The sequence below is a fragment of the Falco naumanni genome, chromosome 6 (assembly GCF_017639655.2).
Source record: "Falco naumanni isolate bFalNau1 chromosome 6, bFalNau1.pat, whole genome shotgun sequence".
Lineage (NCBI taxonomy): Eukaryota > Metazoa > Chordata > Aves > Falconiformes > Falconidae > Falco > Falco naumanni.
Window position 1 is genome coordinate 85,922,504 of NC_054059.1, and position 17,660 is coordinate 85,940,163.

At 37.8% G+C, this 17,660-nt stretch overlaps 1 protein-coding gene across 3 annotated transcripts in view; it reads right to left on the reverse strand.

The window, feature by feature from the left end:
* AKT3 (AKT serine/threonine kinase 3) overlaps positions 1 to 17,660 on the reverse strand; it is a 161,978-nt gene that overhangs the window by 24,104 nt on the left and 120,214 nt on the right. For all 3 annotated transcript variants that reach the window (XM_040597868.1, XM_040597869.1, XM_040597870.1), the window contains 2 exons: positions 17,062 to 17,184; positions 14,908 to 15,036 (listed from right to left, as the gene is read on the reverse strand). In XM_040597868.1, the coding sequence (XP_040453802.1) occupies positions 14,908 to 15,036; positions 17,062 to 17,184 (252 nt within the window). The remainder of the gene's footprint in view (positions 1 to 14,907; positions 15,037 to 17,061; positions 17,185 to 17,660) is intronic.

Below are 17,660 nucleotides of genomic sequence, written 5' to 3' on the forward strand. Positions count from 1 at the left end.
AGTGGGGTACCAGCCCAAGCACCTGGCCAGACACAGACACAGTGGAAAGTTTGATCTCTTGGACTTTGTACACCGCCCTTAAAAGCTGCCTCCATCATCTCCAGCCAATCCTTGTCCCCCTGCTTGTAAGGATCCACAAATCTGTCTTTAAGCAAATACACTGTGCAGACAACCCAGTCTCTTCAAGGTCACAGCAGGAAAAGCAGCAGGCTCCCCAAAACCATCATAAAGGGCACAAGCTCAACCACTCTTGTATCCGTTGTAAAGTAATACATTAATATTTTCTAGGAGTGTCACACAGAAGGACCACATGCAACTTAGAAGCTACAGAAACAGCAGCTATACTAAGTATGCACTCAGGTCAGGTGCATTTTTATGAAGTTAAGATGAAGTTACGTGCCTTCTTCCACAAAATTTGTTTAAACAGTCAAATCATACATGATTTCCATTCCTTCATCCGCTTCACACACATGGGGTGCCAAAACCCCAAGCCACCTCATCAAGGTCTAGGGGAGGTTTTAAGAGATGAGAGCTCCAGCATGATGTGAAAATTTATAGTCGCTCATCCCTATTTTATACCTCGCATCAGCACTGTACCCAAGTGATTTCCCAGTCTTGGGTAAAGCTGTATGCTGACTGTAGTTCAGTCTGGAAGATACCACAGATTATGGGAAATAAAACTCAAAAATGACCATGATTTTTATGACTTGAGGGAACCTTACTCCATTTGTTTTTAGGACTCTAGTTCAACAACTGTTTTTTTCAGAGGCAGTGCCAGCCCAGCTCACACTCTTGTTTCTGTGCCCTCACCACAGCTTTCCTTACCTTACCAAAACTACGCAACACATTACATTAGAGCGTAGACCAGTACTAAGAAGGAAGGAAAAAAAGTTTCATCCTCAGTTATTTTTCACCTGAATCAAGTTTTCTGACCTAAGCCCCTCAACTGCTGTGTGAACAGTTGTAGCAGCCCAGGTGAGAACCCAAGGCCAGGCAGCACTGGATGTGGCATTGCTGCAGAAAGAAATCCTTGGCAAACTCTGCCCCGAAGTTAGACCACAGAAGTTACACTGACACAAACAGCTGCAACAGCTGTGCTCACCTCATGGGAACATTAAGGGCCTGATTCTCATCCCAACCTCTATTTCTCTAAAGCACTCCAGCAGTATAACAGGGTTCCAAAGCAGGCATAAACTCATTGCTGCACTGAAACAACTGCAGTTTTTACAGGCATTGATGCTCCTCTAAAACGTACACCTACACCTGCAGTTGAAGGATACAGCTTGGGTTTATCCAGATGCTTTTAAAAAAAGCTGCAGAGGTGCTACTGAAGTTTGTAATTTTCCAGCCTTACATATACATGCAAGAGGTTAAGTAACACACCTTCCAACAAGCAAGAAACATTAGCCAGGCATCTGCTTCCAGGCATCTGCAGGTACTTCAGTGCTTTCATGAATGTTTTAGAGGCACTGGACAGTATGATAGTTTCAGCTGAGGGAATGCTATTGATTTACCTTAAAACTTTCATTTGTACTGTGGCCAAAACACAACTCAACTCTTCTTTAAATTTACTGAGATAGCAGGAATAGCCAACTGTAACAAGCGAAACCAAAGCATTCTTTAGTGACTCCACTGTTTCTGCACACTTGGGTTACTGGAGAGTATTATCAGCAATGACCACGAATACGATGGGCTAGTGCTCCATACATAGAGCAAAGTCCATCAAGCCCTACACACAAAATAAAAAAAAAATTCAGTTCACAGCCTGAACTTTGCCTCTGTGATGACTAAGACAACACAAACACACTGCAGGGCCGCTAAGATCACAGTAATGCAATTGTGTTTGCCCCTCACACATAACAATTCATTTTGCTGACAAATAACTACAAATCAAAAAAGAAAAATATTCTTATATTTGCATTTATTGACAAAAAAAAAGACAATCTTCTAATACTATTTCTCACTGCTGAAAAGTCCAGTATCTAGGACTTGAAAATATTAATACAAATTGTTAGTACCACTGGAAGTTTTCTCTTTCTGAAAAAATAAAATCCATCAAAAATAATTCCTCCTCTATTTGAACAGTGGTTCTAGATTTTAATCTTTATCAGCCAGTACATCTCCAGGTGTCCTTTGCTTTAGGTATGTCACTCTTTTAAGAGTCCACAAAATTTGACGTCTATTTAATTTTTATAGTGAAAACCAGTAAAAGATAGCCTTTATTTTCTCTTTATTTCTTCAGTAACAAGAGCTGAAATTTTTTGGGGAGGCAGCAGCTTGAGACACATCTGCAAACTCTTATTTACAAGGGCTTCAGGCAGAGGCTTTGGAAGCAAGCAATTAAATGAGTCAGCCAAAGAGAAGTCAATAGATACACATGCAATGCTTTTACAAGATTCTGTGAAAATAATTTTTTTAAGAGGGTTAGCCAGCAGTATAACAGGTGAAGTGTGTGAGCATCTTAAGTCAGTCACGTATTTCCCTTTGCCTTCAGTGAAACGAGGATTCCCTGATACTTCACTCATTATAGAATACTGGACAAGGTATGACTGCCTCCGACACAAACTGAGCGAATGGAGAAAATCCCTTAATTGTGTTTTTACTGCATTTTGTTGAAACAAAATACCCCTGACGAGCAGCCTCTGCAATGTTTTTGGTTACACAGCAGAAATTCACACAATGAAGAAACGCACTTCCCACAGACCTCTAATTGGTAGGTAGCTGCTGTAACTTCTGGACTCTGCAAACAGAGACAAACTTAACAATAATCTTGAGCATGAAAGGCTTCATAAAATTGTCAATCTTCTACAAAGGGTTGTCAGCGCTGGGTTTTATCTTTAAAAGAACAATATCAAAGTATTGGTTTTGTACTTTGTGCTAGATAACCAAGGCAACTTACGGGAAAAGCAGCTACATTTTTGACTGAGTTATGGTTTCTCTTAATACATTAGATAAAGATTTTCTGATAGGACATTACAAGTAGCTTGTTGCTCAATCAATAATTTTGACAGAACAGATGGGAAAGTATTTAAACATCTAAACAAACTGTCTGCACACCTATGTTGTGAAAGAAAACTGAGAACTTGGATACACCAATGTACTGTTAATTTAAGGGGAAAAAACTGTTTTCAATTAACCTTACAGTTCAGGTGCAGTGTATGTTCCTTAAGCATTCCTGGTAACCCTTCACACATTTTTATTGCTACAGTTGTTGGTCTGCTAACAAATATTCACCCACATATCATTCAACAAAAGTTAAAAAGTATATTTGCTAGAAGTTTCTATCAACTGTGCTAACAACTATGAGAAGTTTATAATCTAACACTAATGAGCAAAGGTAATACCCATTTCTTTACAGAACCAGACTTCTATCCAAGTATATGAAAATCCTTCCTGCAGAAAAGTATGTTTGCCAAGCATTATAGAAATTTAGTTACTATAACCATATCTTGGTATGAACAGTGAAACTTTTGCTGCGTCAATGGCAAAATAAACCACTTGAATGAATACTCGTCGCTTTTATTATACAGAGCTGGAAAGACAAAACATCAAGGTTAGAGATGCCCTGGGAAATGGATACCAGAGAATTAAGTAAAGGAAGAAAGTTTTCTATTACTGCTCTAATTTTCTACAGCTAATTTTTGCAGGTAGTTTTTCTCCATTTTCTATCTGGTTTGCACTGCTGTTATACTTCTGGTCCTAATGTCGACTATCTTCCTAACACATTTTTGTACTAGAGATTTTCCCCCATCTTACCTAGATTTTTGTTATGTAACCTTTAAAAAAAAAACCCAAACTAAAGTCTTTTTCGTTTGCTGGCACACATTGTTCTGCATCAGAAATAGTACATTCTGATATAAATGTGAATTAAGCAGAGCCTCCTAGACTAAAGAGCATGTAATACTAATTAATGCATTAAACCTCCTACAAGGGACTCTGACTTCAGTAGAATTGAAAATCTAAAAAAGTTAAGCTATTGCACATGAAAAAAGTATTCTAACAGAAGACTGTAAGATGTCAATGGCAACTCTGACAATAAAAAAAAACAGTAATAAAAACATCAAAACCAAACAAACAAAAAAACCCCAAACCCCACCACACACCAAAATCAAAAGCCCACTGAAAAAAATATCATCACATGAAAAAGACCCCTCACTGGGCCTATTCAATAGACACAACAACAACAACAAACAAATAAACAAACAAAAAACCAACAAACCCACAATCAAAACAAAACAAAAACAACCCATAAAAACAGAGAATTAAAATAACTCAGTTCCCAGAAGTAAAATACACCTTTCATGGAAAGTGGCAAATAAAAGCAAAAGATTATTTCAGTCTACAGAAAGATGACACTTGCCTCATAACTACCAATTCCATCGTTGGAAGCAAAACTGCAGACTTGTTTGTATCTGTGTTAATTATCACTGTACTAGCAGTAGTCTCTATAACATACACTGCCGTAAGATATGTGTAAGAAGTAATAAATAATGATAATACTATGATATTTCTTTCTGGTTGTTCATTCTTCCTGAAATGATTTTGAATTCTTACCGATGTTGAACAGCATTTGTTCAGCTTTTGTTTATGCTTCATTACTCTCGGAAAAACTAAAGGCTTTTGCTGAGATGGAAATAATGTTTGCATTGATTAAATGAAAATTAATAAAAAAAAAGCTTCCAGCATGTTATTGAGACTGTCTTTGTGAGAACTGTCATACTTATTTGTTTTCTAAAAAAAATGTGGGTTTTATTAGAAAACTGTTCTCTGCTTTAAAGTTCTGGTTTGAATACAACAGTGGTTTTTATTTTATGGCAGTGTGGAGCTAATCTGTTTTCTAGTCTTATTGTTTGTTTTATTATTTTTGCATATTTGTTACATCTTTCCCCTTGAGAAGTCTGATACTGCATGTGGACAATTAGTTTTTGTGTCTGGTGAGATTAACCAGATTGCATGAAAATTCAAATTCTTGTTACCTCATTGGTTATCTGGCTTCAGGAGAAAGTCTAACTCTTGTCCTAATTTATTTGTTGTTGCAGCAACTCTTCTGTATGCGTAACTGAGCAATCCGTTCATACCCCCACCTAAATGCTCCCCCATCTTTTGATTTTAATACTGGTTATTGCCAATAAATGATGTTCTGCTCTGGATACCCTGCCCCGTCCACATTCCATCATGTTCATCTCAGGGGCCCGCTGGCAATGCCAAGCTGACAAAAATGCCCAAATTCACATCACGAGCATTTTTGATGACTTAGGAGCATAAGATGACACAATGCGGCACACTAAAATATAAGTAATAACAAAACAGAAAAAAGACCACACTGGAATTTTCATGAGGTGCTAGCATTTTAAGATAAAACAACTTTTTGCATTTCCATTTCCTTTCAATGTAAAAAAAAAAAAAATAATTTGGTACTTGGAATTCTAGTGTAAAGAGAAAATTCCATATTGTGAATCTCCCATAAATCAGAAGGGAAACATTTTCAGGCATAGATGCTATTCCTCCTCACACCCCCCACTGGTCCTCACCCAGAAATAAAATGTAGCCAAATATACAACAGACAGCTGTTCAAGAGCACACGCCAACACTAAACCACATTTCCACAGGTAAAATAAATTCTATTGTGCCTCTGCTAAGAATCAGATTATGCATGAAGCATCTAGGTAAACAGAGAGTAAATAAACTTGAACTATCCTTTTGAAGCCAAAAGAAAATTAGTTAAGCAAAGCACAACAACGTAACTACATTGTGTGGGTATTGAGTAAACTCACTATACTTTCAGGAAAATGAGTACAGGTTATCAGAAATTAGCGCTTTGTGGTATTAAGCAAACCAAAAGTAAAGCATTCTGCCTCAACAGGGAGCAGTAATGTCTCATACTATAGGTTAAGACAAACACCTACTCAAATATATATATATATATATATAAAAAATATAAAAAAGAAAAATAATTATGGCATCAGTGTTGGTAGAAGACTTAGCAATTAAATATCCATCAATTAGATACTTTTGATCTTATGAAATAAAATACACCTCACCACTGATTTTTTTTTTTAAAAAGAATCTCTTATTTGTTCATATAACTCAAACAGATATGAATATTAAGACTCCATTAAACTAATGCAAATGAATAAGCAAATCATCAGTCCCCATAGTAGCCTTTGGATGTGCTGGTTCACACACAAGTATTATTTTTTTTTTGTCAATTATGACTTCTCTACTTCCTTAGCTTTACATTTGCTTAAACAACAAAGAGGTAATGCTGCCTGTTACAGGTTAGCTTTAGTCATACGGGTATCCCTATTAAATACTTAATTTATTTACCATTGTAAAGAGGAGGGTTAAAATCTTTCTTGTGTCATCAGAAGAAAAATATTACCACAACCTGCAACAGTACCAACATGTGACATTAAAAAATGACCCTTTTGACAGCATTCTTTGAGCATGGAACACAACTGACTTAAATGCATAATTTTAAAAGGAAAGAAGAATAAAAGTACCATCCTTCCAAGTTTCTGGCTGATAAAAACTAATGCTCTATAGGGCAAAATACACTATATAACATACTTTCCTAAATACGCATTGAACACTTGTAGGTTTCATTTGGTTTTATCAGTAAAGTTTTGGGGAGTAGGTTCTTTTTGTTCTTGTTTTATTTTTTTTTTTTTTTTTTTTGGGGGGGGGCATTATTTTGTTCATTCTAACTTGGCGATCAAAGAATTTTTATTTTTACACTATTACAGAAGTGCATTTTTCTAGGTTTCCAAAACCACCTTATTCAACCTTCCCCATCTGTCACCATCTGCTTCTTTTTAGCATGTACTTTTTGTGTGATCACATAAGCATGTGAAAAATAACTAACATTCAGATGATTGTCTGCTGGTACATTTGAGGACTGGGCATAATAAAAGTGAACTGCCAAAACGTACTTAACACTTCTAATTTTGTTGGGTCTTGCATGTAAGCTACATTTGATTTTCAAACTGTTTTACAGTTGGAAAGTTGATCAGGTACTCTAACTCAACAGTAAAACTGAGACTACATAATTAGCTCAGCACTAAAAAGATTATATTCAAAGAGAGGAACAAAACCCAGAAATACATCCACACGAGTTCACACATCCATCTTGACTGAGTCTGTCTGCACAATGTTGCCTGAGGCACAGGATAAGATGCTACAAGCAGCCTACTTCTGGACAGTCACAGCCTGTGTCTGCTCTCCAAGCTACCAGAAGGAATAAAGGACTCTCATAATTACATGGGTGTGTGGGGTCTCATGGAACTGCTGGAGAAGCAAAGACATTAAGCCAAGGGTAGAAACGCGTAGAAATGCAATGTCATTCCTTAATGCAGCAGATACTGCTTCTAGGTGCAAAGTAACTGGAAATTGCCATCAAGGCACAACAGATGAATGGTGGAGGTAATCTGTTTCCAGAACTCTGCCATGCTTCAGCACAGCATTTCTGCTCATAAATGCACCACTTAATACAGTTTTAATGTGAAAAGAACAAAACAGGTCTAATGCTAGAGAAACAAATTTACCCCCCATCCTCGAAAAATACATTAACCTCACTCCAAGAAAATTTCATATACAAAATTCTTTCTGTCTTGTTAGAGCACCAGTACAGGCCTCTCAGGTCTTTAGCAAAACCACTATGACCCAGAATACCAATATATTGATATGAACACAGACAATTTGGTGGAGTGTGTCATTATCCTTTCTCTAAAAATAAAAACTTTACAGAAGGGAAGAAAATAAAAAGCAGCCCAATAACAACAGTAACTATCCTTTCACCTAAATAAACCTGAAAAGCCACCGACAACCAATCTTCATTAATGCTTAACAGAGGTAACCAAAAATTGGTGAGAACTTGCTATCTAGAGCACGAAGGACAATGGAGCCTAACATAAAGTGTCTTTTCCACAGTCTCTCTTTACAGTATTGTTCCAACTCTTAGAAGTTCATACTGGTGTTAAAGCCTTGTGAATGCATATGCCATCTAGCAACATCTTACCAGCTGCTTCCCTTAATTTGTGCCATTTTCCACATATTCTAGTCTCCCCTATTTAACCTTTCTATCCAACAGATCTAGAGCTGGAAAATAATGGCACGGAGCTATTACTTACATAAAATTTGCACAGAATTTCAAAAAGCAGATTACTACTTGAAGGAGATAAAAAGGAATCTGCATAAGCCACAACAAAAATTATTCTGTCCTTCAGTTGCTCTGTATTCCTAACTGAACAACTCTCCAGCAAGCTCCTCTTCATTTGAAGTTGCTCATCAATTTCTCCTGCCTTTTGTGTCTTCCTGCAAAACATTCAATTAGTTTCTATTAAGAGAAAACTAACAAAATAACGTAATCTTCTTTAGTCCAAACTCCCTTTCCTGCCTACAACCACACTGCCCCCCATAAGAAAAGCCTTCTCATCTCTAAGCTGATTTTTCTAGTGTATGAATCTACCCATGAGAGCACTAGATTCGCTTCATGAATTTCTTCTACCTGCTGTTAACCTCCCTTGCTATCCTCCTTATTTTACCTAAATTTTTCTGTCCCCCATTTGAAAAGAAAAAAAAACAAAGGAAGGCAAAGAGGGGGGGGGGGGGGGGGGGGGGGGAAGGCATTGGTTGTATTACCCCATGCCACTTAATCTTCTCTTTGGCATAACATGCTGGTTTTCTTACACCCTAACCTTAGCTAACCTCTCTCAACTGGCCTCTTCAGTTTATCCACGATGTTGGCTACTTTCATCAAGTTTTTTGCAAACAAGCACCTTCATGCTTTTCCCCAGACCTGCTCTTCTGTAACATTCACACTGTGACTTCTATCTGCATTAAAATCCCTGTTAAAACACTGCTTTGCTATGATCCCTGCAAAAAACTGCAAACATCAATTTACATGCTGGCCTGTCTCGATGCATTTCAGTGTTTCCCTCTCTGCCTATATATCATTTAGTTTCAACTTATATCTGACGAGCTATGTGGCAGATCATCATATTCTCAGTCCAAAAAATTTACCAGACTGCCTTTGGCAAATATCCTAATCCAATCCAAGCAAGCTCTAAAAGAATGAAATAAACATATAGCTGCACCAGTGACAAAACGCTTTTTCTGCCTCTACGGCAACTTTTTATAGTCTGCATACACCACAACATTCTTAGAAAATTCAACTTCTGTAAACATGGGAAAATCGTTTTCTCTTGCTATAACCATGCCTGCAGTCCAGGGTACCATGCTTCCCCTTGCTGAACTTCAGCCACTGAACTTTGATGGCCAAGTTCTAGATTTTGGGTCACTCCTACATCAAAGACATACCCCTCCCAAAAAGAAAAGCTGTAAATAAGAAATTAAGTGAAAAGTGAGGAAAGACAGCAGCTGCTTCTTGATAAAAGAGTTTTACCTTTCATTTCTCTGAGATAAAACTCAGGGAAATAATTGATTACACATGATCTCTATCACTCCCATTTCTTCAAGAAAGATCACACACAAAAAAAAAAAAAAGCAGCCACACAAGTGTTGCGTAACTAATCTTAGCATTTACTTCATCTCCACTGGTCTCATTTTAAAATGAGTTATAAGACATACAGACCTTCTCATGCCTATGGACAAAGCCCATGAGTCTACTCTGGTCTTACTTATTGTCACATACATTTAAGAGATAGTAACTCTCTAAACTATATTGAAATGGTGTTGCTGTATTTTTTCTTAAAATAAAAGACTACTGTTCTTATAGGAATGCATTCATCCACCTAGTCTGTATTTTTATGGTAATAAAACTTAACAAGATCCAACCATTTTCCCTGTTATTAGAATACATCTAAATATCATTGATCATGTACATCAATGAAGAGTCATTTATCATCCATGAAGTCCCTTACAGACTTGTTCATAGCCAAAACATCTTCTCTCCTGTTATTAAGAAAATTAAAAGCTTCAAAATTAATTTCTGGTATTTAAACTTGTATCTCCTGTGACACCAAAACTTGGTACCACAGTGACAACCCTACTAAAACTAAGACTGTACATTTAGTCCTAAGAACTTGAACTGAAATGCCGAGAGCCAGAAACTGCAGTCTCATGTAAGAAATCACCCTTATAAATGAACAGAGCTGCAATAATTTTTATTTCTCTGCACAAGTAGCTTCATTTCCTGAACGTTCTATTAAAGAAAGTCTTCAGAGATCAGTATCTTTATTAGCAGGTCTTTGTTCCCTGACGATCAACTGAAAACTATCAAAAATCCATCTGCTTTTAAATGTCTCCCAGGTATATTTACAAGTACTTTCTCAGTTTTATTCTTTCTTTATTAAGCAAGTGATACTGTCTGGAGAAGACACACGGTCCAGTCCTACCTTTGCCACTGCAAAACTGCAAAAGAAACATTTTGTGGGGGTTTTTTCTGAAAAAAATTAAGAATACATCTATGTTTCCTAAATGGGATCACAATTCATTTTTTCTCCTTGGGTCTGTTTATTCTCAGACACCACAACGATCTCTAATGTGACAGCTTACTTTGAAGGATAACAATGGAAACAGACTCCTAAGAAACAGTCTCTTCCTCCTGGAAAACTACTAAGGAATGAGAAATCATAAAATATTTTATACCTTTCAAATGGGGAGTACTGCCGATTCTTAGAGGGAAATGTTAAGTATGACCACTACACTTAGACACACACAAAAAGGCTTGCATTCGTTCTACTGCAGATGATAAAGGTATTTCATTATTTATCAGATAACCAACTTATTCTCAAAAGACTGTATAATTTGACAAATCTTATTCATCCTTCAATAATTGTGACCAAAATGTACATCTGTACTGTAAACATATATAAGCCCTGCTATTTGACAGGAGCAACTATTTTCTTCCTAGAGAACGTACTAATACCCTAACATCTTTCATGCTTGGCACGTACCTATGTAAGACAAGCACAGCCAATGCTACTTTAGTTTTCTTTAAACTGTAGAACACTGGTGTTGGATCACAGGGAAGGTGTAGGAGAGGACAACAAGAAGGGAATGTACCTGTGCACCACCTAGCTGGAACTCCTGCACGCCCCTATAACAGCACAGTGCTTGGTGAAGGTACGCTTAAACTTCGATGTGGGTGCCACAAATGATAAATCAGTGATGGTCCAGAAAAGTAATTCTAGCTCCAAAGATAAAAACTGGCTCCAACCTGGCAATCTCATTGTATTTTTTTTCCTGTGTCCCACCATCCATTTGATCTTTGCATGCACAGGGGCATTTTTCTGGATCTGCCAGATACCAGCACAGTCAGTCTCAGGGTTCTATATGAAAGGTCAGGCCCTACCACATGAGATGAAAGAGACTTTTCAACAGACAGTGGGAAGGGCTACTTTGATCTCAGAAACATAAGGTTTGCAGGGAAAATGCAGCAACAGGTACGCTTATTTTCTGACTATGAGTAATTTGGAAATCACCCTGGGAAATAATTCTTTATGGATCCACTAGGACACCTTCACCTCAAAGAATGTCATGCAAGGAGGAAATCCACCTTACTCCGGCTTAGCTACTTTCCTGTTTTCCTGTTGGAACTGAATCCACAACAGTGAATTAATACAAAAGCAAATAATAAGTCAGTTCTCAGGCTAGGTACAGATTCCTCCCAGTGCAAGGTTCCTGGGTCACCTACTTCCTGGCTGGTCGACAGCAGCCTCAGGCTACCCCTGCATTTTACGCAGTACAGTCCTAGCGTCCTCTACCACCAGCCAACACGTACATGGGAAACTGAACCAAAAGGTCTGCAGAAGGGATGCACCCATCACAACTAACCGTGATGAAAGAGGGGGATGCAAGGGTATTATTAAAGGGACAGATGCTGAATGGATTTCTCCACATAACTGGAGAATATCTGGCTTCTAAAGAGAGGCTGAAAGGTATCTATCTGCCTTTACGCTTACCACGACCAGGTAAAACATAAGTATATGCTGTCATTTGTCTTGGGATAAACAAGCAGGAATTAAGCAGGAATTCACTGCAGTAACAGGATTAAAGTCCAGCTGTAACATTAGGTTCTCATGATCTGCAATTTGTCAAAAGGTAGTAGTAAGTCTTTAGCATCTGGTAATGATTCCTGTGGCCTGAACTGTAACAAAAAGTGATTTTTGCACATTCATTTTCTGACACATGCACATGAACAGACTGGAGGACCCAGTCTCTTGACGGTCCCTTTATCAGACAGCTGTCCCACATATGAAAGCAGATACGATTGTCTCAGGTGAGCTACTATCCAGCCAATGCAACGGTACACACTATTGCAGCAGCTGAGAGTACAAACGGAAAGTTTTGGGTTTTGCAATTGTGTCATATACTGCTAACTTCACCCTTTTAAACAAAAATGTATGGATAAAGGTGTTGAGTCATCTTATGGGGTATCAGCAACCTGTCTAGGCTGCTTGCTCTAAACCCTTTATCCCTGTGGTAAAAGGGAATAAGTTCTTTCGTTCCCAGGGTTAATGAAGAGTCAACGTCCTTCAAGACAGACTTATATAGGGTGGGTGTCCAAAAATACTTATAACGGAAGGTAGAAGAGAGGAGTAGGACTGCTAGAGAAAGGCAAAGTGGATCAAGTAACTTGTGGTGTTTAAAACCCAGAATGATCCCTTGCCAAGTTCGATAGCTAATGTTTCCAAAAGTGAGAGATGGGAAAGCAGATGAAAGCAACTGAACAGGGTATCTGCACTCTTTGAGAATGTTGTCAAGACTGCTGACAAGAAGACAAGAAGGGGGTAAAAGCTGGCAAGGACACCTGTAGTCTATACCAGTGGTGACAGGATCATCCCTTGCATTGTTCTTGTTGCTGGAACAGATTCTGAGTGTGGAACAGAAGAAAAATGGCCACTGTACCAAGCCAAACAGGTGGATCTGCAGCTTCTTCTAAGTAGCCATAAAAGATTCAAAGCAGGCTAAGAATAGTTCTGGAACCCTTAAATGCAGGTAACTGCTGAGTGGCCCTGCACTAAACACAAAGGAGATGTCACAGATTGACACACCAGATAGCAACATTCTGCATCCAAGTCATCCTTGGAATCTAAGGGATGGGAGTCTGCAAAGGAGACCAGGTATTAGTGAGTTTGTCTTCAACAGCTAGAGCAGCTGGTGACTCACCAAACAGCTGAAATGAACACAGTTAACCAATCAAAATTACTTAGGTACTTCAAACCCACAGTTTGAAAGGATGACTGCTCAGATTTCTCTTCACTGCTGAAACAATCAAGGAAGACAGAACCAGATGGATGGAAAGAAATTTAGTGGCTCCTAAGAATACTGATGTTTCTTTTATAGTTGGAGAAAAAGAATGTATCAAAAGATCATGCTATGAACCAAAATGGTTTCATTAACTCTGCATACCGTATTCACTTATAATCAACTATTAGCAGTTTCAATTTCCTCCCCAAGTGCACACCGGAGGAGACCTAAAATTTGCTTTAGGATATTTAGAAAGAATCTCAAACCCTCAAACTTGACTATCCTAAAATCTTCATTTCCAGCCAGCAGTATCTAGAAAGTGATGTATACCAGTTTCCTTGACATCCTTTAATTGTAAGGTTCAGAATAAAAAATGAAAGGCAATCTAAACTTGCTTGTTTAAATAGGCACCAGCGCTTGTTACTGCTCTTCAGGAATCAATACTCCTGAAAATCGGAGGGTAACGAGCTATGCTGAATCAGTACCCTCCTCATCTACTCCCTTCAAACTAAGGCATATTCTTCTTCAAAGGCAACACGTAACAACAGACTTTCTGTTGGTGCTGAGTTGCTGCAAGAGGTGGGAATCCCTTGAAGGATCCTTCTCTAAAACAAATGGTAGGACTGAAAGGCTTGAGAAGTCCTTTAGGCTGACGGGAAAGTTGTCTCAGTATCAGGTGTGTACTATGCCAATTAGCAATCTTGAACGCTGACAAGACTGGAAAGAAGCTCAAATTCAGCATCCGCAGAATCCTTGGCATGGAGTAAAAAAATAATGCTGTCTTTCATGTCAATACTGACATTGCGTCTGGCTACCCCAGGGGAGACGCAGAACGACATTTCTGAGCCCCACAATCAGCACTGTTGAATGAAGAGAGAGGACAAACCCCACAATTTTGACAGTGCTTCCCTTGCTTTTTCTCAGCAGGCGTCAGTAGCAGAGCTGTCAGCACTAACACTGGGGCAAATCATTCAGGTGACTTGAGCTACCACAACAGATTCTCAAGTGGCCAAACCAGAGCTGTGAAGGGAACCAAAACAATGTCTTCATGTCCCATCTTTTTATCAGTCCTCAAGACACATGTGATGTCTGGCATACTGAGTGCTAGCTAATGGTAAAGATGCGGTGACACACTCTGGGACGCCACTTCTGCTTACATATTAGGAAACAGCTACGTTTTTCTGCCTATCTCAACCAATTCTGAGGTTGATACACTCAACTGTTTTTAGCAGAAGCATCTAAAATTTCAGCTCCCTCTCCCTGGCGAGTTCAGATAAAACTCAGCAATCTCGGTATCTTCCTATTCCCCCTCGCCTCCATTGAGGCTATATAAACGCTAGTTATACAGCTCAGTTAAGCAGGATCATATGTTCCAAGTGACAGACAGATGGAAGATTATTTTTGAAGAAATCATTGGAAGATAAAAACTTTACCAGAGGAAGGCAAACATGAGAAGCAAAATGCACGTTAGAGGTCTTTTTAAACACTAAGAAGCACAGCATCAATATATATATATAATCACCACAAAGAATAGTAGCACATACAATTCTGAATAACAACTGCATAGTATTCATCGGGCAGACTGTCAGTTCTTTACTACAATGAATGGTTTTCAGCACACAAACATCACAGTCTAAAATTAAATGAAAAATAAACATTTTATACTGTATTACAAGAACATATTCTAAATCATACCTCAGGTGCCAGGTATTCTGGAGTACCACAGAACGTTTTCATAGTTGCTGCGTCTGTGATTCCTTCTTTGCAAAGACCAAAATCTGTAATTTTTATGTGTCCATCTTTATCCAACATTAGATTTTCTAACTGTGTTGGGGAAAAAAAATGTTACCATAGTATTTCTTAACAGGACAGGCTGATGCATTACATCAATTTTGCAAAAAAGATAGAGTTATTGCTTGCAATAGACTGTAATTTGTTTGTAATTTCCAAAAAAATACAGCATCTATTATATTACAGCATTTAACAGTGTTTACTGTTACACAAGTTAAATAATCACTTAATACTTTAATAAAGTAAATCCCAGGTCAATAGAAGTGTGCCCTTTCATTCTTAAGTTTTAGAAGTTTGGTGCATCTTCCATAGAACAAAAGCAAAATACTTTTCTAAATCAGGTTTTCTAAATCTAAACATTCTCAAGATATAATCAAATAATTCAAGGTTACAATTATGGCTGTCATTTGGTAATACTTTATAGGTTTCCTTTGCTGTAACATGACCTTCATTTATCAAGATACATTTTTCCTACTACCCTGTCATGAAACAGCTAGTATATATCCATAAATCCTTAAAATACCTGATACCTTCCACAACTTTTTCAATAACAGACAAAAGTGGGGGTAGAGAGGCTAAAAAAAAAAAGAGGATAGAAACAAAAATTTTGAGGTAAATTCCTCCTTGTATATTAGCAAAGACACTGTTTTTTAATTGTGCATGTGTACACCTGCATGCTTTGCCTTGCTTTTTAAATACATGATTCTTGCTTTGAAATGTGAAAAGAGAATACAGCCTGTTATATAAAGAACAGGAATAAAAATTACTACTATATGGACTATCTCAAAAGCATGGCTATTCATCACTTTCCCAAAAGCCTTTTATTAGCAATACTTTAAATACAGATAGAACCAAAACCAAGTGAAACATACTTCTCAACAACTTTTCTTAACCTTTTTTTCTAAGGTATGTAGTGAAAATGCTAACAAAGAACAGTCTCCTGTCTTCCTAAGTCTGCATAAGCCTGAAATACATTCAAAGGTATGTGTTTCCTGTTGAGTCTAAGTGTCATACAAAGAAGATGCAAAGTCGATGACACCAGCAATAGAAGATTAACGATGTCAAGTTCCTCCTTCCTTATTAGACTTTAAATCAAAAATCATGACCTATCATTCCTTGACTAGACAATTCCATATTTTTCCAAGATGCCACAGCACTTCATGTTATTACAACAGATTCTGCTACAAAAAGGTAACCCAATATTTTGCTTTCTATCTGCCTCCCTGAGCAGAACTTGCCTACCATTGCCTACTTCTCCTTGGTTCCCGTGCAAAGGAGCTGATGAACAAAATCTGCTTGTGTGCAAGTATAAAGGGAAAGCACAATCTCCCATACAAGAAATTAAATGTTTGTCACAGAAATAATACAGTCTCATCATGGAATTTATAGGTTTCTCTTGTGTAAGTTAGTTAGGAAAAGTTCCTGTTGAAAGCAAAGGTGATTTTCCACAGAACATGGTCATGCTGTGTCACAGAGTACCTGAAGCTTCAGGCAACCAACAATACACAGCTGTATACCCAGGCAAGCCTAAGACAAACTACATTCCAATATTACAAATCTTCCCCAGGATACAAAAGACAAAATAACGTTTAAATTAAGGCTGAATTTATTTTCCTATTAAAGTGTTCTGAATTGTTTTAAATGTTTTCAAACCATACAAGAACACAACTTTTTGGTGAGATAAAGAGAATGCAGTCACATTGTCCCAATTCTCCATTTCCCTTGTTTGGGGACATTGAGAATTACATTTGAGATGTGTTGAAATCCAAGTTAAGTTATAATTAACAGGAGGGGAAAAAAAAGATCAGAAGTTTAAATCTCCTTCAAGTACCACTAAGGTATGCTGTTTCTTTTTTTCATTAAGTTAGCCAAGTAATATAGCCATCTATAGATTGCTGTATCAAACAACTTCCTTCAGCACACACAGAACTTTAAACTGAACACAGGGGTTTTTTCCCCATTAACTCTGAATAGTGCAACTTTATAATTACTTTGTGTTTGTCCCTATAGTCCCTGCAAAAACAAAAATTTGATTACTTTTTTTTTTTCCTTTTTTACCTTGAGATCACGGTAGACAATCTTCCCAGAATGCAGATAGTCCAGGGCAGAGACAATTTCTGCACCATAGAAGCGTGTGCGGTCCTCTGAGAACACCCGCTCTCTCGACAAATGGAAAAACAGCTGCAGGGTAAACAGCAGGGACAGGATTGTAATAATTACTGATTTAGTGGGGGAAATTAACACAAACATAAAACACCTCTCATCACCATATTGTGATGATAGATAGTGTACTCTCAGTGGACACTCAGCACTCTTAGACAGCAGCTGGCTTATCTTTTCTGGGTTTCCAAAGGGAGAAAGCGAGCTGTTAAATCAGCGTTTTAATCAATATACCAATCTTGTTTAAGGCATTCTGCTTGCTACTCATTTAACCTTCAGTTACCAGAGGAAAAAAAAAATATGCAGCAGAATCATTATGTACTTCTCCCTCCACTACCTCCTTAGACTTTAAGTCACTGAGAAATATCACTAAAATACCCAGATTCTCGTTCCACCTTAAAGTTTTTCAGTAATTTATTAACTTTCTTTTGAAGTGAAAAAAGCCTAATTCTTCAGTAGACTTCGACTGAAATGGTGAACTGGCATTTTACAAAAAC